At 52.7% G+C, this 22,801-nt stretch overlaps 1 protein-coding gene across 1 annotated transcript in view; it reads left to right on the forward strand.

Moving 5' to 3' along the window:
- Positions 1-584: 584 nt before the first annotated feature.
- The window catches only part of SLC6A2 (solute carrier family 6 member 2), a 48,163-nt gene continuing 25,946 nt past the window's right edge, over positions 585-22,801 (forward strand). The window contains exons 1-3 of the mRNA XM_056136712.1: positions 585-864; positions 13,053-13,184; positions 17,040-17,277. Coding sequence (XP_055992687.1) covers positions 585-864; positions 13,053-13,184; positions 17,040-17,277 — 650 coding nt within the window. The remainder of the gene's footprint in view (positions 865-13,052; positions 13,185-17,039; positions 17,278-22,801) is intronic.

A 22,801-nucleotide genomic window follows, 5' to 3' on the forward strand; every position in this document is an offset into this window, starting at 1 on the left:
GGCGGGTCCGGGACAGGAGGGACGCACGGCCGGACAAGTGAGTGCGCCCTGCGCACGGGGCCCGGCTTAGGTGTCCGGGGAGGCTCCGGAGGAGGCGCGCGGTACTGAATAGCGTCGGAGTTTGGCAGAGCCGAGAGGCTGAAGTGTCGGGGAGGCTCCTGGAGCCGCTGGAGGTGGCGCAGACCCAAGCCGAGGGGAGGCGGCTGCAAGCTGTCCCGGGAACCCTCAGCCTGGGCGTGTCCACACCCCGCCGTTCCTTCTGGGGCAGAGGGAGAGGGCGAAGGAGGGAAGCCCCGCGGGGTCTTTACCCGGACCCAGAGGGCGGGCAGGGGCGGTCTCCACCTCTGAGTTGCGCCCCAGTCCCCGGAAAACATCACTTCTCGTTGCAAATTTCCCTGACCGACGCGCGCCCGGTTCTGGGAACCCGGCGCGCACGGACCGCGGTGTCGTCTGCGCTCCCGGGAGGTCTCGAAGGCGCGCGCAAGGGCCCGAATGTCCCGCTGACCACCCGTGTCGCCTTTTCTCAGCACAGAGCCTCGGCGCGCTCACAGTCCCGCTGACGTCCCGCGTGGCCAGCCGCACCCATGCTGCTGGCACGGATGAACCCGCAGGTGCAGCCCGAGAACGGCGGGGCGGCCCCGGACTCCGAGCAGCCCGTGCGGGCGCGCAAGGCAGCGGCGGCGGAGTTGCTGGTGGTGAAAGAGCGCAACGGCGTCCAGTGCCTCCTGGCGTCCCGCGGCGACGACGCGCAGCCCCGGGAGACCTGGAGCAAGAAGATAGACTTCCTACTGTCGGTGGTCGGCTTCTCCGTGGACCTGGCCAATGTCTGGCGCTTCCCTTACCTCTGCTACAAGAATGGTGGAGGTGAGCCCAGGGTCGGGCTGGGTGGAGGTTGGACTTGGGAAGTCACCTGTGCTCCACGGTGGCCAGGAGAGGAGCTGCGGTCCTGCAGGCATCAGCAGAAGCTGCTGGCCGGTCAATCTGGAGCTCAGGAGAGGACTGTGGGGGTCGCGCGGAGTTGGGGTTGGCGTCCCAATGGAAGGGGGAAATAGAGGCATCACCGCAAGGGCCTAGAGGAACGTTTAGGGGATCCCGGGCACGTTTAGGGGATGACAGGCTGGGGGAGTATCCACAGTTATGATAGAGGAAGGGAGTTGAAGATTTGAAGGGAACCAGAAATGGCCTTGGCATGAGCCAATCAGGTACACAGTGACCCCCAATTCAGCTCTCCTATAGGACTGGGATAGGGGCCCTCCACCCCAAAAAGCAGAGCAATTGGGTTCCCTGCGGTTGGAGGAACCGGAAGCGGAGGAAAGAGAGAATCCGGGGTGGCAGGCAGCGTAGAAGATTGGGTGTGAGGACCCTCGCTCCTAACCAAGGGCTTTTACTTCCAGAGTTCCCAAAACATCCCAGTCTTTTCCCTGTGCTGGAATAAGTTTGGGGTACCCTGCATTTCCCCAGCGGGAGAATGACTTGGAGGCAGAAGTTGGCAAGTGAGAGGAGGGGGCCATTCTGGAAACTTTTCTCTTTCCATGGGGACCCTCCTGTCTAGGGCACTGACTCAGGAGGGGGAGAGTGAGGTGAGGAGAGAGGTGGGAGCTGGTGCCCTAGGAACCTGCTGTTGCTTCCTCACCTTGGTCTGTCCCTGGGCTGGACACTTGTTTGGGGTGTCACACAGGAAGGGATAACAGAGAGGTGGGACTGTCTCACCTGCTCCTCCAGAGAACCTCTGGTCAGGACCTGTGGCTGCAGGGAACTTGGGATGCAGATTATGTGTGTTTTCAGCTGACAGAAGGCTCAGGAAGGAAAACCACACTGAGGGACGCTGTGCACACCCTCAGGGACCCCTAAAACTGTGTCACTACGCAGCAGGAGAGTTGATACATAACCCGCAGTGTTTGATTATATACTTGGTTCTGTGCAATGTAGGATCCATGCTAGGTTCGACCGCAGTGACCTCTGAGGATGAGCTACCACAGCCCCTGTTCGGGTGTGTGGTCCCCTCCAGTGGCCATCGCAAAACACCCCATTGTCATGAGGTGGTGATGAAATGAAAAGCACCCCAAACAGCCTGTCAGACTTGTCCACTAGGTGAATATTTAGTGCTGAAAGGCTCCCCAGACCCTGGCCATCAACATAGCACCTGCTGTATGCAGGTGCTATCCTGGGACCCTGGCCACATACACAGAACACCTAGTGTATACACCCAGTGTATCCTGGGACCCTGGACACATACACGGAGTACCTGCTGTATGCAGGTGCTATAGAAGTTACCTAGAGCAAGGTGGAACTGGTTTGTCCCCAGATCCCACCTTCCAGTGGCTGACTGGAACGTGGCCCATCCGAGTTGTTGGGTCTCTTTTGAGTGTCTCCCGAGCAAGAGAGGGCATGTGGAGGGCAGAGACTGTAGACCTTGGACCTCTGTATTTCTAATGCCCAAGAAATGACCCTGATCCCAAAGAGATTCCACACACTTCTATGGGTTGAAAAAAAGGGGTGAAAATGTTCAAATTCTCAAAAACCCAAGGTTACCTCCAGGAGGAGCAGAGAGCCCTCTGTAGTCTCCACAGAAGAGGGGAGCCTCAGAGGTGTGGAGGGGTCAGTGCCTTGTGGTTAAGGGTCTGGGCTCGGGCTCCCTGTCCTCCAGCTTCCAGAGTGTGACATTGGACAATGCGATCAGTCTCCACTTTGTCGCCTGTTAAGGGGACATGGCGGGGCTCACCCGAGGGGTCGATGAGGGTGGACGCTGATGGTGTCTGGCCCTGGGGAACAGAGGCTGCCACTATTTCTCCTGCCAGTAGGGTGAGGTGTGGTGTCTTGGGGCCAATGCTCCCCCTCAAGACCTCAGAGGGGCTGTTCAGGGAAGGTAGAGAGGAGGGGATGTGGTAAGAACCGAGGAGCAGCTGGTGGGGAGCATTTGGGACTGTCTCTGAGGCAGGAGTGCGGGCTGGCTGGGGGAGATAAGGTGAAGAGGAAGTTGCCACTGGGTGTGATGCCCTAGAATGCCAGGCACAGGGTGGGATGCGATACCAGTAAATTTCCCCTTTGGGTGAGCATGTCTGCAGCTAGTGCCATGGGGCAGGGCAACCCCCTTTCACACCTCCATGTCTAAGGTGCCCCCCCATGCTAACTCACAGCCACCCTTGGGAACATGCTTGCACCTGCTGGGACATAGCTTGCCGAGACCAGGCCTTCCCTTATCCTGAGGGTGGCCCCAGACATGGGAAAGTTGGCTGGCAGGGGTTGACCTGGCATAGTGAGAGGCACCAAAAGTCCATTTCATCCCAGCAAGACACAGCTTGCCTCTGAGCCCCACTAAGATGGAAGGCAGGGAGGAGACTGAGATGACCCCCAGACCTATCCTATTCCTGGGCAGTGCCTGGCTCAGCACGGCTCCTGGCCTGCACGCACCCCCCCCCCCCCCGCCCATTTAACAGCCCAAGTGATGCCAGGATGAACATGGTGAGGGTTGGATGAGACAAAAAGCACCCCAAAGAGCCTGTCAAACATGTCCTCTAAATGAAAAATTGGGGCTGAGAGGCACTCTGGGCTGTGGTCTCCCCAGACCCTGGCCATCAACATAGCACCTGCTGTATGCAGTTGCTATCCTGGGACCCTGGCCACATACAAGGAGGACCTACTGTGTTCAGGTGCTATGCTGGGACCCTGGCTACATTACACGAAGCACCTGTTCTATGTAGATGCTATCCTGGGACCCTGGACAAATACAGAGTGCCTGCTGTAAGCAGGTGCCATCCTGGAACCCTCAATACTTACATAGAGCACCTACTTTATGCAGGTGCTACCCTGGGACCCTGACCATATACACAGAGCACTTGCTATATGCAGGTGCTATCCTGGAACCCTGGATACTAGGGTTCCTGCATACCTACTGTATGCAAGTGCAATCATGGGACCCTGGCCACATACACAGAGCGCCTGCTGTATACAGGTGTTATCCTGGGACCCTGACTACATAAACAGAGCACCTACTGTATGCAGATGCTATCCTGGGACCCTGTACAAATACACGGACACCTGCTGTATGGAGGTACTATAGCAGTTACCTAGGGCAAGGTGGAGCTGGCTTGTCCCAAAATCCCACCTTCCAGTGGCTGGCTGGAACATGGCCCATCTGAGTTGTTGGGTCTCTTTTGAGTGTCTCCCGAGCAGGAGAGGGCACGTGGAGGACGGAGACGGTGGGCTTTGGACCTCTGTATTTCTAATGCCCGAGAAATGACCCTGATCCCAAAGGGATTCCACACGCTTCTATGGGTTGAAGGAGTGAAAAGACCCAAGTCCTAAAAGATGCTGCAGCCCAACACCATCCTCCTGGGCAGCTCAAATGCTGGCCCCATCTTCAGGGGGTTATGAGACAATTAAGGTGCCGAAGTTGAGTCCCAGGCTCAGGCTCACAGGCTCTGAATGAATCACTGAATTTGGAGCAGCCTGTCTGAACATCTTCATGAGGGCCAGCTGCTGGGGTACGTGGGGATAAGAGGCTTCCTGGGGAGGTAAGTTACTCTGGGAAATTCCAGCGCCTGGTACAAATCTTTTTTGGAAGAGACAGTGCCAGGCAGTGGGACCTCTTTCAGGTTCTAGATTTTTTTTTCTGTACCTGTGGTTATGAGTTGGGGCTATGCCAGTCTCAGGGGGCAGAATGGGTAGATGTCTCTCTGCCAACAGAGAGGTTGCTTGCAGTCCCCTCAGTTTCTGCTCGAGGCTGTCTGGATGACAGCCCTGAGCTTCCAGAGCAACATCATGGCCTCGGGGCTAAGACAGACCCACAGTGGAGTCCCAGAGTTACGTTTCCCGGACTTGCAGCCACAGGCAGTTTGGGTCCCCTATCTAGGCCTCCATTTCCTTGTGTGAAAGAGGTGAGCAATGCAGTTTCTGTGAGGTGACATGACATGAGACATTTCACAGGCAAAGACCCAAAGCAGTGACTGTTCCTGAGTTGGAGTTCAAGAAACGTTGCTGCTCCGATTCGCTGTGGAGTGTCTGATGGCAGGCCAGGCTGAAGCCAACGGGGTCCTGACCTAGGAGAGCATGGAAAGGATTCTAAGAGGAACCTGATGACAGGGAATTAAGCCAAAGTTGTAATACATTGGGATAAAAGAAATGACTCCCAATAGTGACTCCCATGCAAGTTGCCACTGTGAAAAAAAGCCTTGAGCCTTTCCACACCACTGTTTGCAGTAGTGGTCTTCCTTGGGTATCTGGATTTGGGGTCTCAGGGCAGGAGGTAAGATGCAGCCCTAAGAAATCCTATGTTGGGAGCCCTGAGTCAAGAGTCTGTGGATTCCTCCTGCCCCTATCCTGAGAATTGAGCCTTGTCCTGATGTCATTTCCTTACCTGCAAAGTGGAAATTCACGTTCCTGCATGACATCCCCATGCAGGAGATAGGGAATTCTGATACAGGGCTCACACTGGGTGGTGCTTGGGGAACCCTGTGGTGCTGGGGATAGAAGTGGGCCACCTGCATGCTAAGCACACAGCCCTGGGGCGCTCTCTCTGGCCCAAGACAGAACCTGTTGGGGTTCCCGTTCATCTTCATGGAAGTTCAGAGTCTCATGATCAAAATGTCTGTGGCAGGTGTTGGCAAACTTGGTGTCTGACCACAGGGGCACATGTCCCTGCTGTCTGACACTGTGGAGTTCAGATGCACATGACCCAGGCTGCTGGGTGGGCCTTGGACTGAGGTGTTTGCTGTCTCTGGCTGGAACAGAGTGAGGCTTTGCTGGGGGCCTTTATTGTGACTTGGTCCCTTGCTTGGTTGAGCAGAAAAGATCTGGGGTCTATTACCAACAAGATAGGATTTCTGAGGGCTGCATCTTACATCATGGCCTGAGACTCCAAACCCAGCCACCTGAGGAAGATTGTCACTTCGTGAAGTGGTATGGAATGGCTCAGAGCTTTTCACAGTGGCATCTTCGCTGGGAGTCACTGTTAGAATCCATTTATTTAATCCTAAAGCCATTTACCAAGAGCCTGTCATATGTGAGGGATGCAGCGATGAGCAGAGGGCGATTCCTGTCATCCGTGGGGAGCTCAGTCTCTGTTGCAGACACCCCCCAATGTTCTCTCTGTGCTGGAGTCGATGATTAGATGCATCCCCTTCCAAAAGAGGAGGGGAGATCCTGCTCTCTTCCTCATGAACCATGATTTCCTCGACGACATAGTTCTGGAGACTCTCTTTTGTAGTAAAATATGGAGGAGAGGGGAACCCAGCACCTTCCGGAGGCCCCCAGATGCAAATATTTCTGACCCGGGTTTCATCCCCAACACCAAGTGGTCCCCTGGGCATCACCAAATGCAGCCCTTGAGATCCTCCCCCATCTGCACCACCAGGTAGCCCTGGAGATCCCCAACATCACAGGAACTGGTAAAGGTAAAGGTAAAGGCCCTCGAGTGGGCCCAGTAATGTCTCCATTGGAGACTTTGTTGTTACTGTGTCTGGCATATCGAATACATCACTGGGAGCTTGCCAGGCTCTGCCGTGTGGGCGAGATACTCTCGGTAGCTTGCCAGGCTCTTCGAGAGGGGCGGAGGAATCGAACTCGGGTCGGCCATGTTGGCTGCGTGCAAGGCAAACACCCTACTGCTGTGCTATCGCTCTAGCCCTCAAGCCCTTGTCAGAAACCACAAAGCCAGTTGGCTGATAATCACTCAGGAAACCCTTAGGCCACCTGAGCACTGCTTAAGAGCCTCCTCCTCAAAAAAAAATCCCCCCAAATCAGATCCAGACCCGGAAGGTTCTCAGCAGAGGGAGAGCCTTCATATAAGGAAGTTTATGCCCTTGTCTTCCACCTGCATTGCCCATTTTAAAGGGGCAGGGCTTCATCTCCGGGGCTGTTGGAGGCTAGCTGGAGGAACGCACAGGGAAGGAGAGAGGTCACAGGAGCAACTGTCTCCTGTGTGCACACCCAGAACAGCAGCAAGGGTGGTCCAGGGAGTGTCTAGATTATTCCAGCCTGGACAGTGCCAGGCAAGGTCTGAAGATGGGGAGGGCAGTACCTGGGCTGAGATGCCAGCACCTTGAAGACAATAAGGCCCCCAGGGTCATGGAGGAGCCCAGGAGAAGATCAGACTTGGGGTGCAGGACCTGTGAGAGGGCACCTCCTGGCCAGCTGCTGTGTCTGTGGTGGAGCATCTGCTGGACAAACTAGTTTTATTGGAGGAACAGGAGGAACTGGAGGGTTTTCCTGCAGCAGCTTAGCTGGCAATGCCGTGATGCCTGGTTGCTAGGGCATGAAGGATGGCCATGGAGAAGACTGGCTCGGTTGGAGCACTAAGGACAGGGAAAATGCAGGGGTTTAGAGGTGAAGGCTGCAGGGGGAGAAAGGGGTGTGGTGAAGGCAGCACTCAAACACAGCAGCTAGACTTTGTAGAGGGAACAGATGAATGGTCAGATGAGGGGCTTGAGGGTCTAGTCTTCTGAACCCACCCAGGAGCTTCTGCCCCTGGGGCTGGGCTAGGTGACCCTCCTGTGTTCACACCCCAGAGATTCTCCCAACCTTCTCTTTTTGGAGGCTTTTGGGCCACAACTGGCTGTGCTCAGGGCTTACTCCTGGCTCTGCACTCAGAAATCACTCCTGGTGGGGCTCCGAGGACCATATGGAATTCTGGGGATCAAACTCAGGTTGGCTGTGGGCAAGGCAAGTGCTATCTCTCTGGAGAATTGCTAAATGGATTTTTTTTGTGTAAATGTGATTTGCAAAGTTGTTTATAGTTGAGTTCCAGGAGTGCAATGTGCCAGCACTAGTCCCACCATCAAGGGCCAAATTCTTCCCACCAATGTCCTCAGATTCCCTCCCATCCCCAAGCCTGCCCTTCATGACCAGCACTGTTTTAGGTTTGGCTGTTTGTAATTTGGAGCTCGTGTTTTCCGCACTGCTGATTCTGAGATTTAGATAAATACATGTAACACCATGACAGTGCCCGGGACCCTGGACTCTACCCCTGTTACTGCCCCATCTGCCTCTTCTTACTCCACCCCTTGATTTCTTTCCTTCCCTTGCTCTCATTTCTATACTACGGGGTCAAGAGTGACCTAGGAATCCTCCCATTGATACCCCGTATTCCCTCACCCTGTTACTCTGCACACCATAGATTAATGAGGTTATCTGGTATTTACCCTTCTGTCACTGGCTTCACTTAACCTCTTATGCTCTAGTCCAGGTTGCTGGGAACTGCATGATTTCATCATTGCTCGCAGCTACATAACATTCATTATGTGTCTATAACATCCTTCCATGATCCACATCTCTGTCGCCATTGGAGATTTTTTTATTTTTAGCATCTAATCAATATTAACTCAATCTCCCATCCTTCTTCCCTCGCCCAATCATGGGGCTGCCAGCTTCTCATCACAGCTGGGCCTTTCATGGTGATGAACTTGGAAGCACCCATCTCCAGAACTCACCACAGGTTCACAGGTCATTGGGACCCAAGACACTTCCATCACCCGGGAAGTGACAAGGGGTTTTAGGAGTTCTGTGTCAGGACCAAATATGTTAATTTTGTAAGGTCTCTGGGGTCTGCCTAGGGTCTGAGCTTTGGAGACCTCCACACTGCCTTCCTCCCTCTCTCACAGGGCCAGGAGAATGCAGGGGGTGCCTCCCACCCCCACCCCAAGTCTCTAGACTCTGGAACTCCCTGTCCAAACACCCCAACTCCTCTGAGACCTGTGTGGGCCTCCAACCTGCTCCTTCCTCCCAGCTTCTTTGGGCCCAAAGGAGTCTGGTGAATAGACAGGGCAGCTGAGGTCAGAAAGAAGCAAGTTGGGAGCAAACAGGGGGTCCATGTTCCAGATGGAGCTCTGAAGGGTGCAGGATCATATTTGAACTTTGTAACAAGCTCATGACAGAGGTCTGGGAGCCTAGACAGGCTCACAGGGTAAGTTCCTTTACCAACTGGAGCCTGGCCCGTCTTCTTTCAGTCTGTTTATTTAGGGGCCACACCTGGCAGTGTTCAGGGGCTACTCCCAGCAAAGCTCAGGGGACCATATGGTAACAAAGATCGAATCCAAGTCTCCTGCATACGGCCTGTACTCAGCCTTTTAAGCAAATCTCAGGTCTGGTCAGTCATCTCTAAGAAGACAAGAGGGTACAGATCTTTGACCCCACTCCCAGTGGGCTGTGGGGAGTATCCTTGTCTTCTGTTGAGTGCCCACAAGGTGTGAGGGGAGAAAGGTAAGTCTGGCTGGCTTGGGCTTTACTCAAAGTTTTTTAGGCTCAGTGGAAGAAGTGGGCAGACAGCCCCTTACTGAGCTGTGGGCCCAGGCGCCAAGGGCCTCCTGTTACATATTAAGGCATGGTAAGAAGCCATGGTTTGGGGACTCCTGTCCTCTACAAATAGAGCTGATGTCACCAGATCCTAGGGAACCCTTTTCTCCCTGCAGTGATCGCACTCCATCCCCCTCCTCGCAATTCCCCTCTGCTCAGTGCTGTTTCCAGACTTGCTCCCCTCTCTCCTGAGCTCCTGTCTGCATGGATCTGCTCCGTACCCTCCACTCACAACTCGGCACCAAGAGCAACTTGGCATTTGCCACAGAGGATTCCAGAACCCTCTTGGGGCCAGTGTAGTAGCCAGTAACGGTGGGCTGTCTGGCAGTATGTTTTGAACTTGGGAGGGGGAGGCCCAGCTGCCTTTAAAAAAAATTGCCCATTCAAAGTGCCTTTCACAGTTGAAAGCTGTGTCCCTCGAGTGTGTGGGGGATATACCCAGGTATGTGGGTGAACCTTAGCAGGGGTATATGCCAGCATGCATGTGTGTACCTGTCTTTGTGCTGGGGACTTAGGAGTTGAGAACCTCAGGAGTTATTGCCCTGCCTGCGTTTCAGCTACCTACATGTACTCACATAGGTAGAATGTTCCAAAACCATGAGAGTATTCTGGGGTCACAGGCCCTAAGATCTCAGATCTCCAGCCCTGTGGGAGGGTGGTTGATGGGTTGAGACTGCACACAGGAAGATGTCACAGGGCCATGGGAGGTGAAGTTCTGGGCGTGGTGGGGCTATAACTGCTGGAAGTTCCAGCCTTAGTTTCTTGGAAGCTGCTGCAAGGCTGCTTCTGAGAGCACATCCTCCACTGACCTCAGATAAGTCTCTGCCCACTGGGCAGCTCTCTCCATTTCTGCTTAGTTATAGTGTCTTTCTTGGTTTTTCTGGGAAAGTTTTCCACTGGAAGCACAGGCTGGCCCACACCCAGAAGCACCTGGGCACTGCGGCCCAACACCACCTTCTCTCCCTTCACTGTGCCTCCCAGGCTGTGCATGAGGGGTGGACCCTCAGCCTGGGTGGCCCCCTTACCTATTTGTTGGCAAGTGCCATGCCAAACTTGGCGTTGAGAAAGCTCCGTTCAGAGTGACGCAGCCAGTTAATGGGCCCACATTGTCCTTTCCCTTCTTTGCAGAAAAGAACATTGTGTAGCCTCTGGCGATCAGAGGGCCAAGATCGAAGCACTGATGCCAGCCCTCTTCTTCCCCATTGTCTCATAGATCATTATTCCAGTCCTCCAGCTTAGGAAACCAGGGAGAGGTCTATTTCTCCTGGTTCCAAGCCTCCAAGGGCGAGTAAATGGCAGGTGGCCAGAGGAGGAGGATGGAGACAGGTCCAGGGTTTGAAGCCAAGCGACATCTTTACTAGTTTGAACAGGATTGGTACCTTAAACTTCCTAAGCCTCGGTTTCTCATCCGTGAAACAGGAATAGCGGTGATTGTCTCTCCCGGATGGCTTTGAGTGAGGGATTGCGTGAAAGCTTAGTGTGTGTCTATCACAATGGCTCTTTAACGGGACTTGCTGCTTTCACCTCTCCCAGCCTCCCCTCCACCTGCTGTGCTGGTCTCATTCACATTAGTCCCATCACCTGCTCCAGATCTGGGCTCGGCATGGGATGTGCGTAGATCTGGGCAGCAAGGAGTAAATAGGGGAGCAGAGAGGTTGGCAAGGGGTCACTTCAAAGAAGTTCAGCCTGGAGGAGGACTTACCTATGACTTAAGGTCAAGTGACTCAGCATGTTACAGAACACCCTCCCCCATCAGACTGTCTCCCAACTCATGTCCTATATCTGGGGTTAGAACATTTTGGAAGCTGCGGTGTGCTGGAAACAGCTTGAGGTGTGCTGGGGACGGCTCGAGGGCTCTGGCACCAGCAGACCTGGGTACAAATTCCAGTCCCCAGTGTCAGCCGGGGTGAGCTGGCAAGTCTCTGCATGTCTTCAAGCCCCAATTTCTTCCTCTGAAATATGGCTTCTGAGCAGGTTGCCTGGATCCCAGGCACCAGTGCTCAGGGTCCAGGGGTGTTCTCACTTTCCCGTGCTTTCCTTCCTGTTCCCACCCTACTGATCACCTGCCACAGAGAGACTAAGTCTCGGAGCATAAGGCCCAAGGCTTTATGCCTTCTCCTAAGAGGTCTGGGATTCCACAAGCCTCAGTTTTCACATCTGTCAAATGGAATGGTGCAACTCTGTGGCTGAGTAGGTAGATGAGACTGCACGGAAAAGGCCCAGGGCACAGCGGGAATGTTGCTGTCATGCAATTCTTCACTGGCTTCAGTTTCCACACTGCAGGGGTGGGGGTGGAGTGGAGGGGAGTTCCCAGAGTGTGGGTTTCCATGGGAACCATATCCGGGTCAAAGGCAGAGGCAAGAAGAGTGTGACTCTGACCAGACACCGCCCACGCATCAGATGAAAGGAACTGATCTTCCGCTCTGACCACACTGGTCACCTGCGCTGATGTTTCATGCGTCTCTGCGAGTCTCCTGGTAACTTTGCAGTTCATAAGCAGAGAATTCTCTAGAACCCAGAGATGAATCTAGTCACGCCAGGCTAGCTCCCAGGGATGCATGACCACCAGTTGCCAAGGGCCCCCTCTAGTTTCTGTGGCATTCCAGGTGGGCATCTCCCTTGCCCAGGGACTTGCATTTCCAGCCAATTAGCTGCAGGGTTTCCCTTCAGCTTGGAACTGGGTGAGCCCTGGCTGGGCGTCTTGGGCTGGATCCCAGTTCCTGTCACTCACCCGCGATGCAAATGGTAACGATTCCCTGCCAGGCCCTCACTTTTCCCTGGGGCTCCCCATCTCCGTGTTAAGGCTGTGAGTTGTAGTGAAGATTCTAGAAGAATCCCGGGAGACTATTTTGGAGATCACCTTACAATGATATCAGTAAGAGCAAAATCAGAAGCTCAGTTCTATAGGGTTTGAGGTGTGTTCTCATTCCGGATTCAGTTTTCTCACTTGTCAAAGGGAGAGTATGGGGGGTGGGTATGCCTGAGAATGAGGATCCCTGAAAGACAGCCCTCTGTGTGTAATGAATAGTACGCTGTATGCTGCCCTCCCATTGTTCATCGATTTGCTCGAGCAGGCCCAGTAACGTCTCCATTGTGAAACTTCTTGTTACTGTGTCTGGCATATTGAATACTCTGGGTAGCTTGCCAGACTCTCCAAGAGGGGCGGAGGAATCGAACCCGGCTTGGCCAGGCTGGCTGCGCGCAAGGCAAATGCCCTACCGCTGTGCTAAATTCTGCAGCATTTCTCCTTCCACCTCTCCACAGGTTATAGAGCTGTGAGCTTGTGTATCAGAGACTAGAGGATCCTCCAAAAAACAAATCTGTTCAGGACCTGGAGAGAGAGTGCAGCGGATAGGGTGCTTTCTTTGTACACTGCCAACCTGGGTTCGATTCCCAGCACCCTATAGGTCCCCCGGGCCCACCAGGAGTGATCCCTGAGCAAAGAGCCAGGATTAACCCCTTGAGCACCACTGGGTATGGCCCCTCAAAAAAAACCTTAACAAAACCCAGAACAAACCAAAAGAAGCAAATCTTTTTCAACTTAGATGAGCCAAGATATTCCTAATTCCATCGCAAACCCTCAGGACTGCAGCTGTGATCACAGCGGTAATTTCTCTTCTGACAGTGGGGATCATTACCCGGCACAACGATCTACCTCCTGCCACCCCCACTGAGGCACAGCAGGCATGCGAGTGTGGCTGGGTGGCCCTGGCAGATGCCGGTCAGGCTTCTGGGGACTCACACTCTGCCTGTGTGTCTTCCAGGGGCCTTCCTCATCCCGTACACCCTCTTCCTCATCATCGCGGGTATGCCTCTGTTCTACATGGAGCTGGCGCTGGGCCAGTACAACCGGGAGGGGGCAGCCACGGTGTGGAAGATCTGTCCATTCTTCAAAGGTAAAGTGTGTGTGCGGGAGTGGTGGGGGAGATGGGTCGGGGCGGGGGGAGGCGGGGAGAGACAATCAGATGTTTCAAGCAGTGGTTTTCATTTCTTTCATACCAGTAGATTAGCACCCGGCCACAGACTGAGGATAAAACCCTTCTGGGTTTAGGTTGGGGACGTTACTCAAAGGACTGTACAGGGCCTCGGGATTAAGCCCTTGCCTTGCATCGTGGCCAGGACAGCTTGGCCCAAGTAACACTGCATTGCTGGGCCTGAGTGTTGAACCATCTCACTCAACTGGCCAAATATCACTGGGAACCTCCACAAAAAAAAAGAAAAAAAATACAGGTTTACAGAGTCCTGGAGGCCCTTAGTCTCTGCCAGGGGGACAGGGAAATCCCCAACATTGCCGGGGCCAGCAGCCCCTTTGAACTCTCCTGAGGAATGCTGTTCTATTGCCGAGTATTGCCAGGAGTGGCACTCGGGCCCACTGTGTACCACTCAGGAGGCCCCCAAAATATTATTATTATTATTATTATTATTAGCATATCGAATACTCTCGGTAGCTTGCCGGGCTCTCCGAGAGGGGCGGAGGAATTGAACTCGGGTCGGCCATGTTGGCCGCGTGTAAGGCGAACGCCCTACCCGCTGTGCTATCGCTCCAGCCCTGAGGCCCTCCCGTTGATCGTCAATTTGCTCGAGCGGGCCCAGTAACGTCTCCACTGGAGACTTTGTTGTTACTGTGTTTGGCATATCGAATACTCTTGGTAGCTTGCCGGGCTCTCCGAGAGGGGCGGAGGAATCAAACTCGGGTCGGCCATGTTGGCCGCTTGTAAGGCGAACGATGCTAGACACAGTAACAACAAAGTCTCCAATGGAGACGTTACTGGGCCCGCTCGAGCAAATCGATGAACAACGGGAGGGCCTTTACCTTTACCTATTATTATTATTATTATTATTATTATTATTATTATTGCTTTTTGGGTCACACCCGGCGATGCAGAGGGGTTACTCCTGGCTCTGCACTCAGGAATTACTCCTGGTGGTGCTCAGAGGACCATGTTGGGAATCAAACCTGGGTCAGCCGCTTACAAGGCAAAAGCCCTACCAGATGCGCTATCGCTCCAGCCTCCCAAGTTATTTTTTAATGAGAGACTTTTGTGTTGTCTCTGGGGAATCTGCTACAAAGGAGAGTTCTGAGGGACCAGATTGCTAGGACAGGAGATGTGATGCTCACCAGGCAGCAACCGCTGAGGCTGCAAGAGGCTGATTCGCATCCGTGACACCACATACAGTTTCCCCGAGTGCAGCCAGGTGTCCTTCCTGAGTACAGAGCCAGGGGCAGCCCCTGAGCAGCCCTGGGGGTGGCTCCCAATTCCACGAAATAAAATAAAACTGTATCCTGTTTCCAAAAAAGCAAAAAAGATGGGGGGTGCGGTAGACCAGCTTCCTCGTGGTGTTCGAAGGTATTTGTAGGATCAGGTGTGCTCAGTGTTCACCAACAGCTGAGGCTCAAGTAGAAAGCATGTGTCTAGCACCCATGAGTCACCAAGTTTGATTCTGGGCACTGCTAGGAGAGAATTTGTGCTGCCCCCCCCCCAAATCCTTGCTCAACACTCTGGGTTGGCCCCTTTCAAAATAAAGAAACAAGACTAGCAATTGTTTGGGCCCGAGAGATAGTACCAGGGGGAGGGACTTATCTTGCATGCAGCCAATTCAAGTTCGATCCCCGGCACCACATCCCTTGAAACCATCAGGAGGGATCCCTGAGCACAGAGCCAGGAGTAAGTTCTGAACACTGCTGGGTGTGGCCCTTAAACACGCAAAAAACAAACAAAATTCAGCTCCCCAGGAAGCATCTGGTGTGTCAGGAACAGCTGCAGCCTGAAAGGGTGGTCTCTTGGGCTCCAGTCCAAGCTCTACTGCCTGAGGAAGGAGTGGGCATTCTCCCTCGGGCCAGTACTTGGAAGTACAGGTCAGGAGCTCCCAGCTTTCATTCCCCAGCATATAGAGGGAAAATGGAGCCCAGCCAGAAAGCTGCCTCGATCCTGAGCACAACAGTACTCACTCCTCACAGCTCAGCAACAAAAAGAGACTGCTTCCCCATGGAACTCGGGGCATAGCGGGACAAAGTGACCATGGCAACCACTGCTTCCACCCCACTGCAGCTGTGAGAAGGGTGTGGGGTAAGAATGAGTGTCTCCGAGTACCAGTCAGAGGACTGGGAACTCCCACGAGACTCCTCTCAGCTGGCCCTTGCTCCCTGAACACTTCCTGTGTGCTCCGTCTTAGAGCAGAAACAAGCTGGTCCCAGGGCTTCTAAGACATGTGTGCTAGTAGAAATTTTTGCTTTACTTTCCAGAGGTCCCGTTTAAAGCAGTTTTCATCCAGAAAAAAGAAAGTAGGGCTTCTTACTTTACTTTTTTTCTTCTTACTTAGTGATAAGAGCCAGGGCCATCTGGAGCCAGGTATTTGACTATTAGGCGGATACTTTCACAATGTGGTTTTGGGGTTGTTTTGCTCTGAGTCACACTCAGCTGTGCTCAAGGATTACTCCTGGTTATAAGCTCAGGGATCCCTCCTGGTAGTTCTCAGGGGACCATCTCAGGTACCAGGGATCAAACCTGGATCAGCTGTGTACAAGGAAAACTCCCTACCTGCTGTACCATCACGCCAGGCTCCAACTTTCTCAGTGTTTCTCCATCTCAGCTCTGATTTCTTTGTTAGACTCAACCTCAGGCACTTTCTAGTCAGCTCCTAGCAGTTGTGACCATCAGTAACAATATGATTATATCCTACGAGCCTTGTCAATGCAAAACAATAGCACTCTGTCTAGCTTCATCTTTCAGTAAAGGTGCCAGAAAAACAGTGTCCTGGGTTTTTATTTCCATGATCATGTCCACCTCCCAGCCAATGACTGGCTGTGGGGAAACAGAATGTGGCCTGGCCTGATCCAGGCCATATGCTTATGCCTCCATCAAGGAAGTAGAAGATAAGCTGCCCCCAGACCTCACCGACCAAGAATTGTTCTTGCTCCATTAACACAGGGCCGAGCAAACTAGAGCTACATCTAGTGGAGGCCACAGGCATAGACCTTGCCCAAAGAGGCTCCCCATGCATTAGGCAGAGGAGTTTGCACCAGAGGACCCAGGGCCCAACTGGGGTACTACTTTGGGGTTCTCCAGAAATAGGTACCGACAGTGATATCAGAGTAAGGAATTCTTTTGGAGGTGATGCCAGGAAGTGCCAGGGTGGGGAGACAAGCTCATAAGCCAGTACCTCTATGGGCAAGGAGTCCATTCCACCAGAGAGTGTCTGCATACCATATCATCCTGCCCGACGGGGACTGGGGTGCTCAGAACTGGTGCCTGATCCAGCTTTTCCTTGCCGGAAGAGGGTGCTGGTCTTCCTGCAGGGCAAGTTGGCAATCTCTGGCCTTATCACCCTGGAGGGACTCAGTCCTGGCAGCAAATGGGCAGAGGGGCTCCCTGTGAGGGACAGGCCCAAAATGGACCACCACCAGAATTAATTTAGCTTAGCTTAATAGGAACCTGCATTGCAAAATAACTGGTTTTTCTGCCCCTGAGCAAGGAATTCAGATACAGGTACTCGAAGGGTGGGGGTCAGACCAGATAACCGGATGTCTCTCATAACACCCATGTTGCAAGACCCAGGACTGCCCTAAAAACCAGGACGTTCCCTCCCATAGCAAAGAGGTGGGGTGCCTCAGGAGCACATAACATGAAGGTGTTTGCTACAGAGCAAGGGAGGTAGAGGGTCTGTTGTTCTGGTTGGAAGCAGCTCTTCAGGGAACCTGGGGATCCGGGCTTGAGACAGCCAGTCCTGAGCCCATTCTGTGCCGGCCCCAGGCGTCGGCTATGCCGTGATCCTCATCGCCATCTACGTGGGCTTCTATTACAATGTCATCATCGCCTGGTCTCTCTACTACCTCTTCTCCTCCTTCACCTTCAACCTGCCTTGGACTGACTGCGGCCATGCCTGGAACAGCCCCAACTGCACCGACCCCAAGCTCCTCAATGCCTCCGTGCTGGGCAACCACACGAAGTACTCCAAGTACAAGTTCACTCCGGCTGCCGAGTTTTACGAGTAAGTCACCCCCGGTGTTCGCAGAAACAAGGGTCAGGCAGAGCCTGAGCCCAAGTCCCAACTGTAATGTTCTGTTGAGCAGCCTGCCCAGACCTAACCTGGGGCTAGGAATGGAGGATTCAGGCAATCGGGGAAGTCATGCAGGTGCCGGAGCATAAGGCGCAGGGCCCTGGCAAACAAGTAAGAAAGCAAGAATGGGACTGGAGCAATAGCGCAGCGGGTAGGGCGTTTGCCTTGCACGCGGCCAGCCCGGGTTCAATTCCCAGCATCCCATATGGTCCCCTGAGCACCGCCAGGAGAAATTCCTGAGTGCATGAACAGCCAGGAGTAACCCCTGTGCATCGTTGGGTGTGACCCAAAAAGAAAAAAAAAGCGAGAACAAGGGCTGGAGTGATAGTACAGTGGGGAGGGTATTTGCTTTGCACGAGGCCAACCTGGATTCAATTCCCAGCATCTCATATGGTCCCCCAAGCACCTCCAGGAGTAATTCCTGAGTGTAGAGTCAGGGGTAACCCCTGAGCATCACTGGTCATGGCCCAAAAAAAAAAAAAACAAAAAAAAAAGAAGAAAAAGAAAGAAAAAGGGAAAAAAAGAAAGCAAGAACAATTTACAAGGGGTAGTACCACATTTTCAGGAGGAATAGAATATCCCACATTTTCAGGAATGTAAGAAGCTGAACTTGGGTATGTTCAAGTTCAAGGGGGGAAGAGGTTGGGGTGTGGAAAGGCAAGGAATTTTAGCACAGATGACCTGGGATGAGAGGAGAGAGATGTTGAGCTGATAAAGTCAACCAGAGGCGGAGCTAAGGGCTTACTGGTGGAGCTGAAACCAAATGGGTCTGATCGCACAGCAGTTGTTGGGCCCACCCCATGGCTGTCACTCTGTGGATTTGGGGGGAAAAGGAGTCAGGAATTGTAAGTAAAATGGAAGGGGATACAGGTCAACTGAGGGCAGCACAGGAAGACTTTAGGCCACAGGTGGGAAGGTGAGCATTGATGCATGGTGGCAGAGAGAACGTGCTTCAAAAGATATATTTATGGTGGAACTTTTTCAAAAATATTATTATTTTAATCACTGTGAGAATCAGTCACAAAGTTGCTCATGATTGGGTTTCAGTCATACAATCTTCCAACACCTGTCCCTTCACCAGTGTATATTTCCCACCACCAATGTCCCCAGTCACCTGCCACCACCCCATCCCCTACCACCTGCCCCAGCCTACCTCTACTCTATGTCAGGTCCTCTGTCTCTCTATTTCTCTCTCTCAATCTCTCTCTATCTCTTTCTCTCTCCATTATGGTTTCCAATACAGGTACTGACAAGTTATCACATCCCTTTACCCTACTCTCAGCACTAAATTCTTGTCCAGTGTGGTCATTTCCAACTATCATTGTCAGAGTTCTTACTTTGGACAAAATGGCAGGCTACTGAATGTAACCTGCACACGCGGCAGAGTCTGGCAAACTCCCCGTGGTGTACCCAATATGCTAAGTACCAGTAACAATGATGGGGCTCATTCTCCTAACCCTGAAAGAGCCTTGAATATGGCACTTTTTAAAAAATCTCAGGGCTAGGACGAAGGAGATGTTACTGGGGCCTGCTCGAGGCAATCGACGAACAACAGGATGGTTGTGATCGTGATCGTGATTGTCAGAGTGGTCCCTTCTCTCTCCCAACCAAACCCCTCTACTTATGGAAACCACTTAGAGGCTGCAATGCTGCATTAGGAGGATATCTGGGTGGCTTCCATGGTTTCACTAAGACTCACTGCATCTACCTAACCTCAGTGCAGGGACTGGAGTCGGGGCAAGAGCCATTACTGCCTGCTAACTCGTCTGTTCAGACTGGGACTTGGCCATTTCCTGCTGAGGTCTCTCTGCCGGTGAGAGTCCTCTGGGGATTAACCATCACGGCTCCTTCCTGTTCTCCCATTGTGGGGATTTCAGTGATCTTCTCTTGAGTGTCATAGTCTTGAGACTACTGACAAAGCCTGGTCAGTGTGTCTGTACAGCAGACCTCAGAGGCGTTAGTTTTATCCTGCTTACACATTGCAGATCAAGAATCTGGCAGTGATGAGGTGGCACCCATGGTCCTGCCATTCTCACCGGGATATGATGCTGTCTTGTTCCTGGGCCTGCGACACTCGATCCCTTGGCTCAGGTGTGTCGGCAGTTCTTCCCGCGGAGAGGTCACATTGTTCTCTTTGTAATTAGTATCTTCTTAGCAGAGGGGTTCTTCCTTGAGATTATGGAAATATCTCCCTTCTCACTCTATCTCATCCTACTTTGGGGTAACAGCCTTATGCCCTTTGGTGATTCTTGCCAGTCAAGATGATCACTCTAGTGTTTGTGTAATTGTGATTTCTATCCCACCATCCCTCTGACCAACAGGAACAAGAGTCCCTTCTTCCCTAATTGTTCACTCACTCACTCACTCACTCACTCACTCACTCACTCACTCACTCACTCCTTTTGGTGGGACTCAGACATGGGCATTTGGTTTGTCCTGTGATTTGAGACCAGCAGCGGCCTGATTTATGTTGCAGCCCCTTGCAGCCCATCAGGCTCTACTCCATTTTCTTAGGAAACCATGACTGTGGAACTACATGAGTGGGGCCTGGGGCCTCTCGCTGTAGTAGCAGTAGTAGGGGAAGGTGAAAGAGAAGGCCTTGAACCCAAGACCTTGAGCACGCAAGGCTATGGCCACCACTTCACCACATCCCCAGCCCTTTTGCATCTCAAAGTGAATGATGGTCTGTTTGTTTCCAGTCTGTTGGTGGTGGTCTTCTCAGAATGGAGCATCTCTGGTCTTTCTCCCCCAGGTCCCCTGTGAGACTCATTGTAGCATCCCATACCCCTGTCCCAGTCTTAGCAGATAAATAGTTCTGGGTTAACCTGTGAACCATAGGAAGCGGGTACACTATCCTGTAGAACACTGCAGAGGAAGCCTGGGCAATGGAGCACAGAGCTAGAGCATGGGCTTAGCACGTAGGAGTCCTGGATTCAATCCCGGAGCACTGATTTGGGAGCAAACCCCCGGCACACTGAGTGTGGTGTGACCCCAGACAGGGAGGAAGTAACTTTGGGCTGGTGGGCCCTGTGTCTCTGTTGCATGGTCGCTTTTTTTTTTAATTTTACCTTAACACACACACACACACACACACAGACTGTTAAATTGTTGTGCCCAAGTTTCAAATCCCCAATTGAGAGACCAAGTTTCACACATGATAATGCAAAAGCAAAGGAACTTTATTACTAGCCCAAGCCAGCGCTAGCTCAAGCTAGGGCCCAAGTCTCATGCAACACAGTGGAGTCTTGACAAGGACCCTGACTCCAAGTCACAAGCAGTTTATATAGAATTCAGAGTTAAGAAGCAATTTATATAAGGATCTATTTTTAGCATCAGCAATTAGGCAGTGATTAGCAACAGTTTCTAAGGAGGGTTCAGTGACCCTTCGTGACCGGCCAGACCCAGCTGCTCAATTTCTTCACAAAATCACAAATCACAAATCATCCTGTTATTCGTCGATTGCCCCGAGCAGGTCCCAGTAATGTCTCCTTCATCCTAGCCCTGAGATTATATTCAAGGCTCTTTAGGAGAATGAGATCCATCATTGTTACTGGTATTTGGCATATTGGGTATGCCACGGGGAGTTTGCCAGACTCTGCCGTGTGGGCAGGTTACATTCGGTAGCCTGCAGTTTGTCCAAAGTAGGAATGAGATAATAAGATGTTATAATAAGATGTCGCGTGGCCGCGAATGCGGCCACGCGGTTCCGGGAGCTGGTTTTTATAGTCTCTGAGTCTTGGCCGTTGATGGGATTACACGGCGCCAGGAGGCCAGTTGGTGGGTGTGACCCCCACCTACTGGAATTTGGAGGACCTGGGTGGAGGATGCTCGACCCAAATCCGAGTAGGCTTGGAGATCTCGGCCCCGGAACCCGTGTGACTTTGTCCCTCTGCCAGTACCTTCATGTGTGTGGAGAGTGGTCTCAGCATGGTGGTGGCTGGTCCTGGAGGTCTTTGGCTGCTGGAGCCCTGGTCAGGGCGGGGAGGAAAGCTCAACCTGCTCCCCTCCAAGGGGTCCCGGCGAGGACAGTCAGCCCAATTTCTTATCTTGGCAAATTACTCAACTGGGAGTTTACCAGAAACTGCAAGTCCTGCTCCAGGGAAACAGAGACTGAGGCCTAGTTGAGACTTAATGTTAGCTTCAGCTTGTCATGGCGTTAGTTTCGCCCTCAGAATCTCACAAGCGTACCCAAACAGGTCACAACCCAGATTTGGCTGGGCTAGGTGGGAGAATTTGAAGACCATGAGTCAGCTTTCCCAGTGCCCAAAACACCCTCCATCTGTCAGGTTCTGTGCATGAGGACACACCAGGTGAGAGAGAGAGAGAGACAGGCCAGTAGGAAGAGGAACTGACTGTCACACTGTCTCTCATTTTAATTATCCCCTTGTTCATCCCCTGTGCCCGGTGGCTCCTACATAAGACAGTGCAGCTCTGAAGAATGAGAAAAGACAAAACCCCCAACTCCAAAGCTGTGGGTGGATCTCCTTCTGCCCCAAGCATTCCCTAACCCAGGGTCTATGGAGGAGTTGGATAAGCCAGAAATTAGGACCACTTGCACCTGCTGTTTCAATGCAATGGGGCCGGGGAGATTCCGTTCTCTTCCAAGTGGCTTAGAAACATGAGTTTCCTCTTCAGACTTGGGAACTAGAGGGCCAAGGGTCCAGGGCCCAGGAACTATCCTCAAAGGGCCACCGTTCACATGACACCGAGGTTCCTGGCTTGCATGCTCACTGCCACCACCTCCGCTTCCTCTAGACTCCCAGCAGGTATGTAGAGTTTCCTGTGTTTGTAGGGTTTTATTTTTTGGGGGGGTAGGAAGGATCCCCAGTTGTCTTCCAGTTCTAACTGCATCAGTAGCCCACTTCCATTCCTCCCCTCCAAGGTACTGAGTTGATGCTGTTAGGTTTTGTTGTTGTTTGTTTGTTTGTTTGTTTTTGAACCATATTTGACAGTACTCAGGGCTCTGTGCTCTGTGCTCAGGGATCACTCCTGGTGCTGCTCAGGGGACCATATGGGATGCCGGAGGGTGAAATACAGATCAGCCATATATAAGTCAAATGCCCTACCTGCTGTACTGTCTCTCCAACCCTGCTGTTACATAATGTGAGATTCAGTCCTGGCGCCTTCCCTGTCTTCTTCCCCCTGGTGGGCACAGCCAACCACTGGCCTATCTGGTCTCTTTGCATAGATGATTATGATTTTAAGTTTCATACCTCCTCAAGGTTTCTGGAACCCTTAACCTTCATGCACACGCAAGAAGGCTGCCATGGAAGATGCACTTTGCAGATGGAACCATGACTCTCTGGCTGGCTGCCCTGCCTGGTGGTGGGTGGAGCTCAGACTGGTGCCCAGGTGGCTGGCACAGCCCGGGCGCCGAGTATGAGGTCAGGACCCTCTCCTTCCCCACTGTCCTGAAGGAGTCTGGCTCTCTCTGCTCTGAATTCCACCTGGACAG

This window comes from Sorex fumeus, unplaced genomic scaffold (assembly GCF_029834395.1).
Source record: "Sorex fumeus unplaced genomic scaffold, SorFum_2.1 ptg000122l, whole genome shotgun sequence".
In the NCBI taxonomy this organism is placed as follows: domain Eukaryota; kingdom Metazoa; phylum Chordata; class Mammalia; order Eulipotyphla; family Soricidae; genus Sorex; species Sorex fumeus.